This window comes from Pezoporus flaviventris, unplaced genomic scaffold (assembly GCF_033815535.1).
Source record: "Pezoporus flaviventris isolate CSIRO_AGI_PZ_B2104156 unplaced genomic scaffold, CSIRO_AGI_Pfla_v1 ptg000010l, whole genome shotgun sequence".
Taxonomy (NCBI): domain Eukaryota; kingdom Metazoa; phylum Chordata; class Aves; order Psittaciformes; family Psittacidae; genus Pezoporus; species Pezoporus flaviventris.
The window spans coordinates 4813137-4832334 of record NW_026892558.1 but is presented as its reverse complement, the minus strand read 5'-3'; the positions used below and the strand labels follow the sequence as shown (position 1 = coordinate 4832334).

General features: G+C 39.7%; 1 protein-coding gene across 1 annotated transcript in view; it reads right to left on the bottom strand.

Moving 5' to 3' along the window:
• The window catches only part of RIT2 (Ras like without CAAX 2), a 178441-nt gene that overhangs the window by 120360 nt on the left and 38883 nt on the right, over nucleotides 1–19198 (bottom strand). Inside the window, exon 2 of the mRNA XM_061450583.1 lies at nucleotides 12536–12592. Coding sequence (XP_061306567.1) covers nucleotides 12536–12592 — 57 coding nt within the window. The remainder of the gene's footprint in view (nucleotides 1–12535; nucleotides 12593–19198) is intronic.

Here is a 19198-nt window from a genome sequence, read left to right as displayed (position 1 = left end):
TAGCCACCCTTTAAATACTGGAACATGGTGATAAGTTCTCCCTTGAACACTCTCTTCTCAAACTAAACCCAGCTCTCTCAGCCTTTAGCTCCCTGAGACCTCACAGGTCTCAGGCTTGTTAACTGTAGTTGCTGTCTGCTACCACTGTGGCTAAAGTGGTTCTGGAAGCGTAGCTGCTGTGTCAAGTTATCTAAGGGTGTGTGGAATGATGGACACAGCCAGCCAACTGCATTTCCAAGACTAAACTGCAAGCCTAAATGCTCTCCAAGGCATTCCGTTTAACATCCAGCCTCTGAGCAGGTGTTTGATGAAATCGTAAGGGAGAAAATGACAAGTCTAGGAACATCTCTCTGGGCCACTTACTCCCTGGAAAGACACAGACTGCATCTGCAGGTCTGCTATGGTTTATATCAGTTTATATCAGAGATATTAGCAAAGGAAAATTACTACTTTAAGCACTGTTTCCTAGTCTTTGAAAATGCTATGTGACAGGGAGTTGTCACCTGGTGTAAACAGCCCTCAAATAATTACATGATGAGTTGCATTTGTAAGAAAATATGAATGTGACAGAGCAGTAGCAGACATTAGGTATTTTTCCAGGATGTTAGTGGTGATTCATCTTGAGAAAGGACAGGAAAATGTAACTGGTTGCTTTGGTTATTTCTTGCATGAAGTCTGCAAACCTTTTAGGACTGAATAATTGGCTTATCAAAGCAAAATCCCAAGAAAAAATTTAATAGCAGAGACAGAGAACGTTTCATATATTTAGAACAGGGCGAAACTGTTTCACTGAGGAAAATATGATGTTCTCAACACAGGAAAGGGAAAGAACCAAAGGTCATCTTGAGCTTAGAATGCATCTAAGTTAGAGGATATAGCTCAGATTGAAATGATCCAACTATCATCAATCTGCTCTTTACACCTTTTCAAAAATTCCTTTTCAGGATAAATAGGATTGATATTTTTTTTTTTCATATTGTTTCCACCACATTTAGAACAATCTACTATGATTTTCTAATCTCCATTCTTAATGGCTTCATACAGTTTGTGTTTCCCTTCATGGCAGGTTATCATAACAACACCAAGCAGAAGGTATTTTGTTGCCTCACTGAAATCTAAACTAGCTGAGCAGCTTAGGAATTTTTTACATTCTTAATTTCTTAATACTACTCCCTCATTTTTTATTAATGAGGGTTTTTTTTTTTTAAATCTTAGAGTGGCAGCGCCAGTGCTACCAGATACATGCCAGTGGTCTCCTTTCTTTTGCAGCTTTCAACAAAGATACTGCATGGCAAGTCGCACTCTGCTATTTCCTCCCTTCACTGCAGGACATCTACCCAGGCACTCCGGAGAGATATCACTATGATCTGTGAAAGCCCTTGTTCTGACAAGTTGTCAGGGAAGGTACTGCAACTCACCTCCAGGCACTTGCATTTAGACAGCTACAAAATATGTGTCTACATTCAAGGTAGGTATCTAAATTCCCCTTACACTCAGTAGAAGTACAGATGCTGTTCATTCCCATACATGACTACTGCTGTTTGATAAGCTTTCAGGAATCTTGCCTGGCATTCCCTCACTGGATTAGGAAGGCTCTGGTGCTCCATAGGTCCTATGTCACATCCACAGTGTTACAGATGATGACAGCACAAGACCTGTGGGGGATCCACAGCCTTCTGGATCACGAACCTGAACCAAAGCAGGATAGTGCAGCACGTATCGAATGGCTCTCAAAGCCTGTGGTAAGGAAAGTGAGCAAAAATTAACCTCCACTCACCTCTACTCCTAAATCTCCCTGAATTCTACGTAACTGGCACTTAGATACACAGCTCATATGTAAACATTTTAATTTAGGTGTTGGAATATGTGGTCTAACCCTAACATAGTAAGCACAATCTCTGTTTTCTCTTCCTCTTGTACATAAATCAAAACGCTTTATACCAAAGTGAGTATTAATCTCCTAACCTGAGTAGGAGATTACGATGCAGATAATATCAACCTATAGAGAAATTAAAACTAATCATAAAACATAGGTTTAAGGATACGGTTCAAATGCATACACCAATTTTCTTCTATATTCTTCTCATTTTAAACGATGAGTATGGAACATAAACATAGGCATGTCTACACAATCAGACTGAATACACTTGGAGACAGCCTTTGGAAACAAATTGTTCTGGTTCCAGATCATTTTACGCAAGATGTTTATCCAGTCTCAAGTAAGGCTACTAAATATATAGAGAATGATGATTGAAAGGTGGTACAAACTATTTATCTACTGATCACATGATTTTTTTTTTTAAATAACAATTTTAAAGCTCAAATCCAGCTGTGGCTTGTTCAGTCCAATCCAAGTATTTTACCTTCTATGGAAAAATGAGACTGAAATTAGGGATGGAATAGATGCATATACATGTTTTAGGTAAGAGTAGAAAATATCTAGAAACACTCTGACCCTAAAAATAGCACTTTTCTGGCAAGACACCTCTCACCCAATCTAATAGATGTGTCTCATCTTTGTCTTTTTTCACTCTGTCATTACTAATGAATACCTAATGAATAATCATTTCCCATGATTTATCCTTTTCCATTATTGTGCCTTGAAAACTGATACAGTATTCTTTATAACACAGACATTTCACATTATATAACCTTAGTGAATGTTAAGTCACATTTTGTATTTTTTCTCAAGTTCACCCCCACATTTCCACTATCTTATTAAAGATGAGTTTAACTGTGTTTTATTTGATGCTTTGGTGAATGCATTACTTCATTAGGAAACCTTATGGAAATTCATATGCTTAATGCTAGAGTGCCTCCCATCACACCCCCATTTCAATTAAAGTCTGACATTGACTCAGCCTTAATGCCCTCAACTGCTCATTTGACACAATCTCATGCAGTGATATCTCACCAAAACAGGAAGCGGCTTTCGCATCTCGTTTGCATTATGTATTCATTTTAAGATTAGTCACATGTTTAATGAGCATCTTGGAGGCTGTCCAGTTTGCTACACTATGTCATGCTTCCTTCCCTGCCACTCTGCTTGCATTAACTTTCTGTGATATTGCCAAAGACTGTACAGAGTGTAAATTGTTCTTACCCATTTGTTCCAGAAAATGATCACATCCACTGCCACTTGGAAATTGTTCCCATTGTTGACTACAATTAAATGTTAAATGTGTGCTGAAATAATTTCATTTTCAAGACATGATAAGCTCTGAAATTTTGCCTATGTACAGTCTAATATTAAAAAAAAAAAAAAATGTCCTTCCTCTCCCCATTTACTCAGAAAAAATAAATCAATTATGACTCAAAATTTTGGACTGCAATATTTGCAGCAGAACTAAAACACAATTGTTATTCCCACCTAGCATTAAATTCAAATTGCCAGGATCAAAATTAGCAATTCAGGTAGCTTTTAAGTTTTTATTCAATGTTTATATTTTAAACAAGTACTGACACATGTATTTGTGTATTTATGTGTATGCGTGTTTATTTATATGTGGTTTTAATGCCTACAGCTTGCATTTCTTGACATCAGGTTTTCAGACTAAGACGATCAGCTAAAATAAAGGACAGTTTCATATTAGAAGGGACCATTTATTGTGATCATTTATTTTGATACCATATGTCTGATGTCTGTAACACTCTGTACTTCTCAGAATAAATTCCTATTGGAACAAAAATGCATTTGGAAGGAGTATAGGTACTTTTTCTATAAACTATAATACACAGAAAGAAAACCATGTAAATTAAGTCTAAATCTATTTGCATAGTTGGTTTAGGATCAGATTTGCTCACTTGAAATGTATGTATGACATACAAATCTATGAGCACATGCATTATCTAATGTAGCAACTGAAATATGGTTTGAACAAAATTTCTGCATCATCCTACAACAGCAGCAGCTTTCAGTGATGAAGATCCCATGTAATATTTCAAAAATGTCAGTGGATAACAGAAAAAAAAATTGTAAGTACAAAGCACCATTAGATTTGAATCGCATGTATCTACTATATTGTTAGATATTAAGTCACTGAAGAAACACTGGCAACATAATGCTGAGCCACAATGAAAAGGAATGATAGAGAAAATCCATGTTCCTAGGGACTGTCACAAAAAAGGGAAAAATAATGCTCTGGAATTTTAAGCTACATGATTACTACTGCACAATGTTTAGGGTAAATTCCTAACTGTGTGTTTGGAGGGAAGCAAAAATTGGAAGGAGAAGCACATTTGGCAGCTTATTACACTGAAAAAACTCTTCTGTATTCTCTAGTCAGTAACAGCAATTTTTACCATAGTCTCATGATGGACTAGACAAAAGAGAAATATGGTCTCATCTTTGTACTCCCTTTAAACCTCACTGTTTTGTGAGTTTACAGATGATGTATAAAATAAAAATAAGAAGAAAAAAAATCTAAAAACCTTCAAAAAACAATTGCCTATGGGTATTCTTCTATGAAGGAAGAAATAGGTTAGAACATAAAATACATTCTTTATAGCAAAAGAATTGGACTTCAGAACATTTCTCAGGATTGAAAGGATTTGTGCTTTTATGAAATAGAACATGAAAACCAGTTGGCAGCCATTTATTTTAAAGTCAAAGCAAGAACTGTTGTAGATTACTTGTTTCAGGTATTTCATGTGTTGTTAGCTGATCATACAAGATCAATTTGTGGATCTTCTGAGGTCAGTGTGTCCAGACAAGTTCAGGACAGCTCATGAGCTCCATAAATAGGATACAAATTGCTGAGGAATAAAAGTGCTCGAAAATGCGTAACACAAAGCATCTGTCTATGGCTAGCTCCTTGTGACCTTTGAAGAACAGCTTCTTATCTGACAAAATGCTCAATCCCTGGCAATGTTCCAGGCCAGGTTAGACAGAGTCTTGGATGACAGTCTAGCGTGAGACGTCCTTGCCCATGGCAGGGAGTTGGAACTAGATGATCTTAAGTATTCTAAGCCTAACTATTCTATGATTCTAGGATTCTATGAAATCCTGGCATCGCATAGTCTTGGCCCTGAATATGCTCATTCTGGATCACCTAATATTCTTTTAGACTGATGGAAAATAGTTAAAATATGCCTACTAGTGGATGTACAACAGCAGCAACAACAAAAAGACAAATTCTGTGATTTGCAACCAGGGGATCAAAAGTAGTAAAAGCAATCTCAACAGCATAAAATTTTCCAGTGCACTGAGATTTTAAAATTTATTTGTTATTATAGGTCAGATAACAAATTATACCTTCTCTTTGTCTTGGGGGTTTATGTCCAATTTTGAGGGGTCATACGACAAATTTACCCAGAAAGAAATGCAAGTACTTAGCACAAGATTATACTCTGTTGTTTCAGAGCATAAATAGAATTAGGCCTTTCTCAGGATGTCCTCAGCATGTTCCAAGGGACAGAAGTGCTGAACAGATAAAACTCAGAGCTGTACTTCCAGTCCTGCCTCCAGCCAGCTGTGTGGGTTTGAATTCAATATTTCATTTCACTGTTCTGTCTCTCCCTCTCTTTTCACCTATTTAGAGTGTTGGTTTTACAGAGTAGAAGCTGTCTCTTACTCAAGGAGACCTTCATGCTGATTAGGTCCTCTAGGCATTCCTGCATTATGTACTTACAATGCATCATGAGCTTTCCTTCTCTTTATGATTATCTATTATTCATATTGTGGCAGTGTCTAGAGACCAATAACTTAAGATTATGACAGGATACAATATATGGATAAATACAGGTGGCAGATGGATAGTTAATAATAAAGATGGGTGTATGTACACAACTTAATGATGTCAGTAACTACTAATGTTCCTTTTCTCCAATTAGATCTAATGATTCCTTTTTTTTTTCTGCATGCAACAAGTGAATTTGTAGCAACTGCATAGTACTTTTGTCTTCTTTAGAGCTTACACATCACATTCTTATTTTGTAATATTTTCAATGGTTATAGAATTAGTAGTGGCATGAAGAGTTTATGCATCTTTTTTTTAGTCATTAAAATACCACAATGCGCCAGGAATTAATACCCAGGAAATGTGCAATTTGGTAGAAATAACAAATTAAAAGAAATACTACCATTATTAGTATTATTTATCATTAAAGATGATTTAGATGCTTTCTAGATCATTTAGATCTAGATGCTTTACCTAGAAATGGAGTAACTTTATAGAGGTCAAACCAGAGTTTGAAAAATCTGAATATTTCAAAGATAACAAAAAATTGTTCTTTTTTTTATTCTTTTTTTTTTCAATTTTTATTTCTCAAGGCAATCTTTGTGAATTTTAATATTACCTCCCACTTATCAGACCAAGATTCTGCCATCTTTTGTCTTTTGCTTAGTATAATTAAATATTACATGTGGATAGTCCTTATAAATGCAAGGGCTTTTTCCTGTAAGTAAAAATAACTAAGACATTATTTAATGAAGAAATGTTCACTTCTGCTGATTTCTGTGCAATGTCACATGCTTTTTTATTGCATACATTTGTATTAATAATTGTTATAATGCCCACAAGATGCTTAACAGCAATAAGTTTTTTGACAACTCTTGACAACATAGAGTCACAGCTCAGGCTGTCAGGGACCTCTGGAGATAATCTGGTCTAAACCTCTGCTTAATCAGGCCCCCCTTAGAACTGGATGCCCAGAACTATGTCTGTACAGTTTTGAGTATCCACAAGGATAGAGACTCCACAACCTTTCTGGACAAACTGTGGCTGGGTGCCCATGGCCAGACACAATACCCCAGGTGTGGCCTCTGTAGTACTGAATAAAGAGAGGAAGGATCACCTCTCTCAACCTGCTGTCAACACTCCTCTTAATGCAGTCCAGTATACCTTGAACCTTATTTGCCACAAAGCCATATTGCCAGCACATGCTCAGTTTGGTGTTAGCCAGGTGTCAGACAGAATGTGCACAGATGATACCCCATACAACAACATGAATCAGGGTTGTTCCAGGCAATCAATTACTTCAGTTTATACTCTGAAAATACCAATTTCTACACAGCTTAGAAGGGCGGAAAAAAAATTCAAACATTTTAATGAGACATAATTTTTGCCATAGTTTTTTTGAGTTAACTGTTGTAGAAACAGAAAATCACTCAACCAGAATTCATCACAGATCTCTCTTCAATCTCAGACATCCCCTTGTACTTCAATTAAACAGTCATGTAATGGTCAGCATTTAAAGCATATTTCAGTGTATTGCAGTTACATGTACGTATCATTACTGAAGTTTATAATGCAGGCAAGCTCACTGGAGTTAATAGTCTATGTGACCCAAGAGCACAAATCTATTATATTAAATTCAATCGAATCATAGAATCACAGAAAAGTTAGAGTTGGAAAGGACCTTAAGATCATCCAGTTCTAATCACCCTGCCATGTACAGGGACACCTCACACTAAACCATGTCACCCAAGGCTCTGGCCAACCTGGCCTTGAACACCACCAGGGATGGAGCATTCACAGGTTCACTGGGCAATCCATTCCAGTGCCTCACCCCCCTCACAGTAAAGAATTTCCTCCTTATATTTATCTTGTATCTAAACTTCCCCTGTTTAAGTTTTAACCAATTCCCCCTTGCCCTGTCACTACAGTGCCTAATGAAGTATCCCTCCCCAGAATCCTTATAGGCCCCCTTCAGACACTGGAAGGCTACTATGAGGTCTCCATGCAGCCTTCTCTTCTCCAGGCTGAACAGTCCCCACCTTTCTCAGCCTGTCTTCATATGGTAGGTGCTCCAGTTCCATGATCATCCTTGTGGTCTCCTCTGGATTTGTTCCAACAGTTCCATGTCCTTTTTATGTTGAGGACACCAGAACTGCACACAATACTCCAGGTGAGGTCACCCGAGAGCAAAGGAGCAGGACCACCTCCTTCGACCTGCTGGTCATGCTCCTTTCGAAGCCCAGGATACGGTTGGCTTTCTGGGCTGCGAGCGCACACTGAAGCTGGCTCATGTTAAGATTCTTATTAACCAACACCCCCAAGTCCTTCTCCGCAGGGCTGCTCTGAATCTCTTCTCTGCCCAACCTGTAGCTATGCCTGGGATTGCTCTGACCCAGGTGTAGGACCTTGCACTTGGCAAGGTTAAATTTCTTAAAGTTGGTATCAGCCCACCTCAAAAGTGTGTCAAGGTCCCTCTGGATAGCATTCTTTCCCTCCAGAGTATCAACCAAACCACACAGCCTGGTGTCATCAGCAAACTTGCTGAGGGTGCACTCAATCCCACTGTCCATGTCACCAACAAAGATGTTTAAAAAGACTGGACCCAATATCAGTCACTGAGAGACACCACTCATTACTGGTCTCCAGCTGGACATTGAGCCATTAACCGCAACTCTTTCTGTGCAGCCATCCAAACAGCTCTTTATCCACCGAGTGCTCCACCTATCAAATTGGTATCTGTCCAATTTAGAGACCAAGATGTCATGTGGGACAGCATCGAATGCTTTGCACAAGTCCAGGTAGATGACGTCAACTGCTCTACCCCTGTCCATTAGTTCCATAACTCCATCACAGAAGGCCACCAAATTGGTCAAGAAGGACTGTCCCTTAGTGACGCCATGCTGGCTGTCACCAAGCACCTTGTTGTTTTTCATGTGCTTTAGCATGCCTTCCAGGAGAATCTACTCCAAGATTTTGCCAGGCACAGAGGTGAGACTGACTGGTCTGTAATTCCCTGGGTCATCCATTTTCCGCTTCTTGAAAATGGGGGTTATATTTCCCCCTTTCCAGCCATCGGGAAGTTCACCTGACCGCCATGATTTTTCAAATATGATGGATAGTGGCTGAGCAACTTCATTTGCCAGCTCCTTCAGGACCTGTGGATGGATTTCACCAGGCACTAAGGGCATGTGAACGTTCAGGTTCTTAAGATGGTCTCAGACCAGATCCTCTCCTACAGTGGCCTTAGGGTCTTCATTCTCACAGTCCCTGCATCTGCCTTCCAAGACTTGGGTGGTGCGGTCAGAGCATTTGCCAGGGAAGACTGAGGCAAAGAAGTCATTAAGAATTTCAGCCTTCTCCAAATCCAGGGTAGCCAGTTCTCCTGAACTATGGAGGGTGCCCATGTTGTCCCTAGTCTGTCTTTTATTCCCTACGTACCTATAGAATCCCTGCCTGTTATCTTTCACATCCCTTGAGAAGTTTAATTCTAAGTGGGCTTTCCTAACCTGGTCCCTAGCTTCCCACACAACATCCCTCTATTCTTCCAAGGCTGCCTGTCCTTGCTTCCACCTTTTATAAGCCTCTTTTTCCTTTGAATTTTCCTAAGTAGCATCTTATCCATACAAGGAGGTCTCCTGGCCCTCCTGCTGCACTTCCTTCTGGTTGGGATGCAACACTCCTGAGCTTGCAGTAGGTGATTCTTGAATATCAACCAACAGTCTTGGGCCCCCCTGCCCTCTAGGGCTATGTCCCATGGAACCTTACTAAGGAGGCTCCTGAAGAAGCCAAAGTCTGCTCTTTTGAAGTCCAGAGCAGTGAGCTTGCTGCACTCTCTTCTCATTGTCCTGCGGATCTCGAATTTGACCATCTCATGATCGCTGCAACCAAGCCTGTCCTGGAGCGTCACATTTCCAACCAGCCCTTCCCTGTTGGTGAACATGAGGTCAAGCATGGCACTTCTCCTCTTTGGTTCCTATATTACTTGCAGAAGGAAGTCGTTTTCCACACAATCAAGGAGCCTCCTGGATTGGTTGTGTCAGGCTGTACCATCCCTCCAACATGTAGCAGCGTGTCTGAAATCCCCCATGAGAACAAGGGCCTGTGAGCATGAGGCTGTTCCTATCTGTCTATAGAGTGCTTCATTCACTGAGTCCTTTTGATCAGGTGGTCTGTAAAGGATCCCCACAGTTATGTCTCCCACCACTGTTCTCCCTTTAACCCTAACATAAATAGGAACTCCCCCTCCGCATCTTCCGGGCCTGTCTTTTCTAAAGAGCCTGTAACCTTCCATTCCAACACTGCAGTCACAGGAGCCATTCCACCATGTTTCTGTGATGCCTATTATATCATATCCCCGTAGATGTCCACACATCTCTAATTCCTCTTCTTTGTTCCCCATGCTACAGGAGTTTGTACAGAGGCATCTGAACCAAGCTCCAATGAAGCCGTCTCATTGGCTTCAGTGGCTGGAATATCTCTGCATTGCTCCGAGCATTTATTATAGGTGCTGGCAACTGACTGGGTGTGTTGGGATGGAATGATGCTGCCCTCCCCCAACACATCTAGTTTAAAGCATCCCTGACTAACCAGGTTAAGCCTCCTACCTAAAAGACCAGCTCCACCAGCCCCCAGTAGACCTGGCCTACTAACTTGGGTCCCGTGTTCAAGATGCTCAAACCCCTGACTATGGCACCACTGTTCTAACCATTTATTAACCTGGCCAATCCTCCTAGCCTTTTTGGGGGCCTCCCCTTTATCCTGGAGAATCAACAAAAAGACTATCTGACCTCCAGAGCCCCTAACCTCCTCTCCCAGCGCTCTCTAGTCCTTCTTTATCTTCTCCGGGGTACTGCTATCTATATCACTAGCTCCCGTATGGATCACTAGAAGTGGGTAATAGTCAGTGGGACCTACTAGAGTGAGCAGCCTCTCTGCAAAATCCTGATCCGAGACCCTGGTAGGCAACACACCTCCCTTGAGACTGGGTCAGGCTGACAGATGGGTGCCTCTGTTCCTTTCAAAATAGTCCCCTACTACTACGACGCACCGCTTTTTACCGGCAGCACCAGCAGTGATCTTCTTTAGCAGTGCATCAGCCGGTTGGCTGTTCATGGTGCGAGCGTGTTTCCTCATTAGCCCCCTGTAGAACAGCAATGTGGTTCTGCGTGGGAACAACAGATTTAGGAGGAAGCCCCTTGCTTTTAATTGTCCTCTGCCTCTTTTTTTTGCTTGTTTTTTTTTTGTTTTTTTTTTTTTTTTTTTTACTATTTTGAAGCTTCCTTAGTTTATGGCCTCCTTCTTTCCTCTATGAGCTACAACGGACACATGAGGCCCCTGCTCAGTTTGGGCCTGGAGCAAGCAGTCCTGCTTCCCCTCAGCTTCCCTGACATCTTGCAGCCTATTGACAGCGTCCCGCAGCTCAGCCCCTGCTGCAGGAGCACCTCCACCAGGGAGCACCGAGCGCAGCCCTGCCCATTGTGCACCCTCCCCTCACCAGACCAGTGCAGGCACTTTCTACACTCCGAGCTCTGCACTGCAGCTTCCCCTTTCATCAGCCATGTCTGGGTGCCTACGCTGGCCACAGTCGAGACAGCCAGAGCAGAGCTCCCAGCCCGGGCCCTGCTCATACGACAGTGCTCACCATCCCGCCCTCCTCCCTGCGCAAACGGCCTCGACCCGCCCTGTTTGCCCCCCCCCCCCCGATCCCTCGCGCTCCCTGGGCAGGTTTTCACCCCCTCAGGGCTGGTGCCGCTCCTCCCGGCTCCGCCCCCTGTGAGTCCCTGCTCGCCTCAGCTGAGCTGCCGGCTCCTGGGCAGCTCCTGTCGAGGACTTGAGGCTCCCTCGGTGGCTCTCGCCGCTCTGAGTTGAGGCTCCTGGACGCTGAGCTTCCCTCGCTCCAGTGCTGAAGGCGTCCTCTCTCGAGCTACTCAGCTCAGCAATTGACCCAAGCTTACTCCCATAGTTTAGTTAACTTGTTTACACCCAGTTTAACTTACTTGTCCCTTGCTGATCCCCCTCTACTAAACACAACTTCTCTGTAAAGGCTGGGATAAAGTCCTAAGAGTGTTAGTCCTTTCCATGTTCCTCATCATTATGCCACTCACCAGCAGCCCTACATTCTTCCTTGCCTTCAGTTAGTTACCAGTGTGCCTGCAGAAACCTCTCCTTGTCTTTTATATCTCTCAAAAGTTTCACCTCAAGCAGCACTTTGGCTTTCACAATCCAATCCACTCATGCCCAAAAAACACTTCCATACTTATACTTGGGAGACTGTCCCCAGATTTCATCATACTGTGTGTGTTGTTAGCTTTTCTATTAGCTTTTTGTGGAGGTCTCCTGGCCCCTCTGCTGCACTTCTTTCTAGTCAGGATATATCAACCAACAGTCTTGGGCGTCCTCTGCCCCGTAAGGCTATATCCAATGGAATAATAGCCACTTGATTTTTCTAGAAAAGGTTAACAGACTTTAATAATGAAAAACAGTACTAAAATAACAGAACTTTCAAAAAACGCACTTCAGACTGGAGTTTTTATATTATTTTAATATTTGCAATATTTTTTTTCTATCTTGTAACATTTGTGGTTTGTATTTTGTGATTATAATTGCATGGACATCAGTAGCTATACAGTGTGAAGCCACAAATCTGTTGGAAGAGATTTTGTACAAAACATTTCAGGTAGAAATAACTATGGTATAATACAACCATGAAACAATGTCATTGTTATCACAAAATTAAAGATTAGTTTAAAGTTTACAAATCTTGTTTCTATTTAATGTTATTTAGGAGGAGCTTCTATGGCAATCTCAAATAGGCAAAGAGACTGAAAGGGATGAAGAAGAGAATAATCTCTACTCACCTATAGTTGGATCATGATAGTCAGGGAACCGATGACTTATGAACTGCATTGTCATTGCTGGGAAAGAGAAAGAGAGAGGGAAATGAAAAAAAATCTATTACTGTCTTTAAAATACAACAGGAGAATAACAAGCTGAGAATTCACTCATCCAAACACCAGCTTAGAAACTGAGTCAAAAGCCTTTTTTAGGTCTACAGCTGCAAGAACACATTGGTATTACATTGGTAACTGAGAACTGATGAATGGAAAAATACTAATAATTTTTTTTATTTATTTTAGTTTCTTTTTAAAATGCATTTATCAATTTTGTAATTAAAATGGTTCATCTTTTAAAAACTTGATAAATGCTTTTAAGCTGATTTTGTACACAGATTAAAATTACCACAAAGAAAACATAGAAAATAATTTACAAAGGTTATTTGTAAATGTTTTCATGATGTTGCAAAATGCCACTAACTGCAGAATCTGATTTGACGTCTAGTGCATTTTAGGAATACCCTACTCATAAAATTTGATGTATCAGACAAATAATTTGTTAACTATCTAGAACGTGGTTTCTTCTGAACAGACTGGTAGTACCTACTGTCCAAATTTTTAGGGAAGTTACACAAGTCTTCAGAAAATTGCTTTGCATAATTTAGAACAGCTGGTATTCTGGAAATTACATCCCAATTTATACAGAAAACCAAGAAGCATTCATACCCTGTCCAACCCCAAGTTTCCAATATAACATCTAAAGTGCACGGATTCTGAATAAGCATGAAAACAGGCTGAGGTATTCAGCGGCCTCAGTAATATCACATTATCAGAACAACATGGGAAGTTATGCTACCTTTGTTGTTTTTCTTCAGGAATTTACATCTCATCTCATTTGAAAAGAAAGTTTTCTGCCTAAGACTGAGAGCTGTGAAAAGTCCTTCAGAAGTGAAATAAGTGAATTCCAATTGAACAGTAAGGGAAAAAAGAGGGGGGGGGAAATGGACCTTTTTTTTTTTTTTTAATATTGCTTGCTTTTTAAGCCAATTCTACTATTTTAATTTTTTATGTTTTTGTTGTGATTTGTTGTTTGTTTTTTTCTTATGCCTGCATTAAAATGCCCCTTTAGCTGCTATGTGGATGGTTGTTTAAGAAGTATCCCACCTGAATGATAACTACCAGTCACAACACCTTAAATCAAACATGAGATTCTGCCCCATGTCTTGAACATCTCAGTTATCTTCAGTAGCAGAAGTTATGAACAAGAAGTGCGACTTCTAAAAATTCTGCGTACAAATATACCCATATTTAAACCAGCACTGTTTTAGTTTAATGTTTGTCCTTCTTATATTTTCCATAATCAAGGGGTTAAGGTGATAGTTTTACAAAACAGTACAGGCAAGGAGTATTAAACATTTACTACCATGTTAATAAATTATTACATCTTTAGTGCAGACAAATATAAATGTTAAGAAGCAGCATTATAAATTCATAGTAACTCAAGAGGGGGTAACTGTGTAAAAGAAGCTCATTCAGTCCATACATACTATAGAGGAATAAATCTACATGTAGTGACACTCTTCTGTGTCTGTTATCTGTTATCAGTTGCACTGCTTTCAAGTACTGTGCATGTTTGGATACTTTCATTTTCAGGACACCTAATTTTTTAATCACAACAGATTTTTAGGCACCTCCATCTGATAACTGTTAGTCGTTTATGAAGAATAATTTGATGTCTAATGTGATCTGCCTAGTTTCCTCTAAGCAGAGGCAGCTAGCAGAGCTGCTGTTCATATGGTTTATGCCCACAAATTCTGAGCTTTCTGAGGGCCTGTACCACAAATGAGTTTGATTTGTTTCACTACCTGCTGCTTTTTCTTGCCAAGCGTTTTGTTTTTTTTAAAAAGCAAGCTACTCTGTTTCTGATCTAATTCTGTTTCCTTTTGGAGAGATGCCTGCATCACAAAATCTGTTGTCACAACTGAAACAGAAATTCTCAGAGGACACCCAGAACTCATAGTAGGTATATTTTTCCTGTCTCCTAAGACAGCTCCAAATCATAGGTCAAAACATCATTCATACCCTCATCAAATCCACAGGATCTAAGAGGACTGAAATTATTTGGAAGCATCATACTGGCTTTCTACTGCAAGGGGCAAATGTTAGCCACTAGGACATGTGAAATTATTTTCTTACGAATTACACCATGTGTGTGAACATACAGCATCAAAACTTTAACAAGGCTGCAAACAGTGCTTTAGAGGAAGATCAGAAGAGGAACTTATCTTGTAATGTTGAGTAAAGCAATACGGACTGATCGTAGTCTCAGTCCATAGCTCTACATGAGCTTGACTTGGTTATACATAAAGTTAATCTGGAGAGGTACAGAATCTGTGAACAGTGTTCAGAGAAGTACTTCTACGTAATGACTGAAAATACCTTGCAGTCAGCTGGGAAATGGTGAACAAAACCTTCTTTTTGCATGCATTTTGTTCCACAACTTTGTTAAGTGCTCCTCCTAATCACCAGCATAGGGAACCTGTTTGGTGCTTATCACCACATGCACCATCTAATTAAATTAGCAGCATAACCAAAACAGGTTATGTTTTTTTTTCCCTCAGACAGAAGGAATTGAGCTACACTGATCTTTTTAATCACTGAATTACAACATAAAACTGGTGTATAAGAGGTGGGAATTGCAACCCATCTTTCTCTGTGTGTGCTTTGAAACAAGAATTTCCATTTTCTGTTAAATCCTATTGCACATCACTGCAGCAAGCATTTTCACAGGGGGCAAACAAGCCACCACCTCTCAGGGAACAGAACAATTAGCTTTGGGCTTCAAATAACAGACCCCTTATTCCATGAGAATGGAGAACAATGAAGTCTCAAAACATCAGATCTGAGGTATAACAGCAATTGTGTCTGGATTTACCAGATATTGCAGTCTTGGCTCCTTGACATACAGAAACTAGTTCTGAATGATAGTTGGAAGCTGGTGGAACACCTCACAGTGCAAAAGAAGGAGCTATGGCATGAAACCACACAGCTGAAGCCTTGAGAATTAGACCTGTTTATAACAAGCTTTGTCTGGGCTCCCCAGCAGGACAGAAGCCTCAGTGGAATATAATGTCTTCTTCATCAGCAGTAATTTTCCGGAGAAAATTAATTTTGGAAACTAATACCAAAATTGGTATGGGTATTCCATGATGCTTTATAAAAATATTCTTCCTGCTTCCTCCTCTTTTCCTTACCCATTATCCTTTCTTCTGTGTAAATTAACACTCCCAACTAACAAATGCAAACCATCATCAGCTTTTATTGTTACCATTTTCCTTTGGAAATGCAAATAATACTGCTTCAAATTTTTATAGATGTATAAATCAGAGAATTTAAACTTTAATTTATGCCACACACAAAGCACTGCATCAAAATGTGGCTCTAAAGGAGGGTATTAAAACAGAATAAATGGATAAAAAAGGTATTTGAGTAAGTACATGTAAAAGCAGAATCAGTAAAAAAATTGTAAAAAATAAAATCAAAACAAAACCTTTTGATCCATACCATATATTGTGAAACATTTTGAATTGCAAGTTGCCTGAAATTTTTTAATGAATATTTTAGAACACGATGAACATTCCCTTTCCATGGGACATGTACATCACATGGCAACTATGATAAGTAAAAGGATCATTGTTTCAGATGAATAGTATCTTCTTTATATTCATCTGTGGCTAAGCAAATGCAGATTGCCTCAGTTGAATAAATGTAGACCTGATATACATGAGCAACTACATAACTTTAAAGTTCTCTTGTGTTTTAAAAATAAAAAATGATTTCAGTCCTTGCATTTATTTTTTAGTTGTTTCCAATCATGCTTATCCAATGTTCATTAATTCTTAAAGGCATACATGATACCTATGCTGGCACTGAAATGTATGTTTTCTTTGAATAATAAACTTAAGTCTTGTCTGCTATTTTCAATATAATTTCTATTCCCTTTCTGATACTTTTCTTTTGCCTCCCAGTACTTGCTCAGGGAAAGGCTGAGGTTGTATTTCTGTTCTGAAACACACTTTTGATCAGTGCAACAATATTAACTTTCATGTATAGAAGGTATCGACTTTTTACAATTTATGTGTTTGTACAGGCCCACAGGCCCACAGAGAAAATGCTTAGATACCCATGCAGTTTTGAGAAAAGTTAGAGTAGAATCCTACTGTCCTTCTAATTTGTTCTGAATTTGATTTATACCAACAACTTTGAAAATAACCCTATAACCATTTTTCAAGGCCAGAGAGTACATTGTGAGCTAACACAATGCTCTTTATGGTAATAGTATCCATGATATGAATATCTTGTCCTGAACTTCCTATCCCTCTTTATTCTACCAAAAACTTCTGCATATTCATACTCTCCTGTTTCCAAAACAATCTTTACCCTCATAACAAAATCCTACACTTAAATAGTCTAGGAAAATGAACCCAGTAGTTGCAACCCAGGGATCTGTGATTCCATATTGCTGATTAAATTTAGTTTAGATTCACTATTCCAGTGGATCTTTAACTTCTGTTCTTATAAACATTGAGGTTTTGAATGTACCAGCACAGAAGATGGACTTAAAAATAATACAGTATAATAAAGTCAGTGGTTTTACAGATCAGCTGATGAGGTTCATGAGAAAAGAAGAAAGCACAAACATCTCATTAGCATAGAGAAGGTAGCAAAGAAGTTACAGAGTCTAAGAACAGTATAACATGTTCATAGGAAAAAACTGGCACAAAAGAGAAAAAGCAATAAATAAATTAAAAGTTTAAGTGACATCCTTGTCTCTATCAATCTGTAAAATCAAATATCTTTCTAAGAACATGCCCAGGGCATGCTAAACATACCTGATTTTATTCTTTTAATAAAGTGTTTATGTATATATGAATATGTAAATAAGTTACAATACCAAAGTCAGACTATTTCAGCAACCAGACAGGCATTTTATCACTACTATTTTATCTCTGAAATACTGGATAGTTTTAACAGTTATGGTCGTTCTGATAGTTTCAAACCCCCAAGACCCTAGGTATTATCTAAAATGCATGATCTTTTCAAATGTTCATGCCCAAAAATTGAAATGTTGACTTCTGTTGCACTGTCTTGGAAAAATGACAAAACATCCTTATAAGCGACTCTTTTGGAGCTCATTCCTGAATTTTTAGATTGACTTGTCAAGTAAAAAGTAATCTGCAATCATTCTTCTGCCCACTGAATCTTATCAAATAGACTTTTAAGACCAATGTGCAAACATATGCATGATGAACAGGAAGAGGTGAAGACAGTAGTTCTGTTCCAAAGTCTTATCCACTCTCTGACTTGCATTAATACTCACAGCAACTTTGTGTAACTGGAAACACCAGTATTACCTGAATATCTTAAGGAGGAGAGGGGAAGGAAAAGTTGGAAAAAAATCTAAATACAATCTGAGGAAGATTTCATGTATGTTCAGTTTCTGAAAGTTTCATAAATCATGGTAAAACACCAAAATAACAAAAGCTGTTAAATGTAAATTTTGCTGTGAAATAAATGGGAGATGCTAGCTATGGACAAGTTCAGGCTACAAATGAGAAAATATTTCTAGCCACCAGATGAGGGTTTTTCTGAAACGTAATTCAATCATGGATGGAAGATACAAGAAACTTCTGATTATAAGATTCTTTCTATGTGAAAAGACTGTCTTGAATCACTGACACAGAGGCTCTTTTGGAGAATTTCCTCTGTATTCTCAGTTTCAGGTGGGGATAACATTAATTTAATATATGACATTGTAAAATAGATAGCATCTATAATCAGGTCTTCAAATAATATCACTGATGGAAATGAATGTTTGCTTTCCTAAAATACTGCATGCTTTTGATGTCAAACATTTTATAAAGAACATCTGCTGTACAAAAATCTATTGGATAAGTAGGCTACTGATACAGCATCGTTTTTTATACTGCTTTTTGCTGAAGCAATATGTGCTCTGTTCACCTGTCAAAGCTGAAGGCCACAGTAAAGAGTAGCAAGCATCAAAAGGCACAGTCTTAAAAGCCAAGACATTTATATTAAGTTTGTCTTACTAGACAGGGTGTTGATCTGCTGGAGGCTCTGCAGCGGGATCTGGACAGGCTAAATCAATGGGCTGTTGCCAACGGTACAAGGTCCAACAAAGTAAAGTGCCGGGTCCTACATTTGGGCCACAACAACCCCATGTACCGCTCCAGGCCTGAGAAGAGTGGCTGGAAAACTGCTCATGGAAAAGGACCTGGGGGTGCTGATTGATGCAGCTGAACATGAGCAGCTTGCGCCCAGGTGGCCAAGGATGCCATGCCATCAGCATCCTGGCCTGTACCAGCAATAGTGTGGCAGCAGGGCCAGGGCAGTGATCATCCCCCTGCACTGGGCACTGGTGAGGCTGCACCTCAAATCCTGTGTTCAGCTCTGGGTCCTGCACTACAAGAGAGACATTGAGGGGCTGGAGCGGGGCCAGAGAGGAGCAATGGAGCTGGTGCTGGGCCTGGAGCACAAGTGTGATGGGGAACAGCTGAGGGACCTGGGGGGTTTAGTCTGGAGAAGAGAAGGCTCAGGGGGGGACCTTACTGCTCTCTACAACTGCCTGAAAGGAACATGGAACCAGGAGGTGGCTGGTCTCTTCTC